Source organism: Lontra canadensis, unplaced genomic scaffold (genome assembly GCF_010015895.1).
Source record: "Lontra canadensis isolate GAN:19392208 unplaced genomic scaffold, GSC_riverotter_1.0 scaffold151, whole genome shotgun sequence".
NCBI lineage: Eukaryota > Metazoa > Chordata > Mammalia > Carnivora > Mustelidae > Lontra > Lontra canadensis.
The window spans coordinates 2791872-2792787 of NW_022631145.1; the positions used below are offsets into that span (position 1 = coordinate 2791872).

The following is a 916-nucleotide window of genomic DNA, read 5'->3' on the forward strand; positions in this document are numbered from 1 at the left end:
CAGTTCTAAATTACTTGCAAAGCCTTCAACAATTGCCCTGACTTTGGTACCACAGCCCACAGAAGGTGAGTTGAAACTTGCAGCCTGAATCAAATGAGGTCAAGTATATGCTGTCACAAAAATATCCTAGCCCAGGAGGGGTAGCTGCATACATCGAAGGACACAACAGCAGAACTGGTTTCTTTTGCAAGATCGAAATCATGGCAGGTCTAGAAACTAATGCCAAATTCCATTTCACTGGTATCAGAAAATATTTCAACTCTTATATTCTCACAGACAGAATGCATTGCGTACTGGACATGTACAGAGGCATTGCTTTGGTGTTCTTACACTTCAACTTAAGGTCAGAAAAAACACCAGCTGTGAAAGGAACATCAGTGAATTTGAAACTGTACCTTATCTGTTAAATTCTCACGTCTGGAGAAGCTAATGCCAGCTCATCATGTGATACTCAATTTATACAACAAATTGTGAACCTAGAAAAAAATTCTTAGCCCATTCAAGTACCTACTAAAAAATCAACACCCTTTATAGATTTTAAACAAGACCTAGTCTCATAATATAATATTCAAAATGTCCAAGAAACAATCCAAAATTACTCAGCATGTGAAGAACCCCAGCAATCTCAACTCACATGGAAAAAGACATTGAACAGGTGCCAGTAAGATGACACATATAATGGAATTTTCTGACAGACTTTAAATAGCTGTAATAAAATTGCTAGGAAGACCAAGCATACATTTGAAATGCATGTTAGAAGTATCTGCAAAGATATAGAGTATGTAAAGTACATATGGACTATGTAAAGAAGAACCAAATGGAAATTTAGGACTGAAAAACACAGCTGAAATTTAAAAAAACTTACTTGATAGACTCAGTAGCAGAATGGAGGCAAGAGGGGAAAGATTTAGTGAAC

At 36.7% G+C, this 916-nt stretch overlaps 1 protein-coding gene across 1 annotated transcript; it reads left to right on the plus strand.

The window, feature by feature from the left end:
- The first annotated feature begins 200 nt into the window (after positions 1–200).
- Positions 201–407, plus strand: LOC116859239 (ATP synthase membrane subunit DAPIT, mitochondrial-like). Its single transcript, XM_032844359.1, has one exon. It carries the CDS (start codon positions 201–203, stop codon positions 405–407), a length of 207 nt encoding a protein of 68 aa, XP_032700250.1.
- The last annotated feature ends 509 nt before the right edge of the window (positions 408–916 follow it).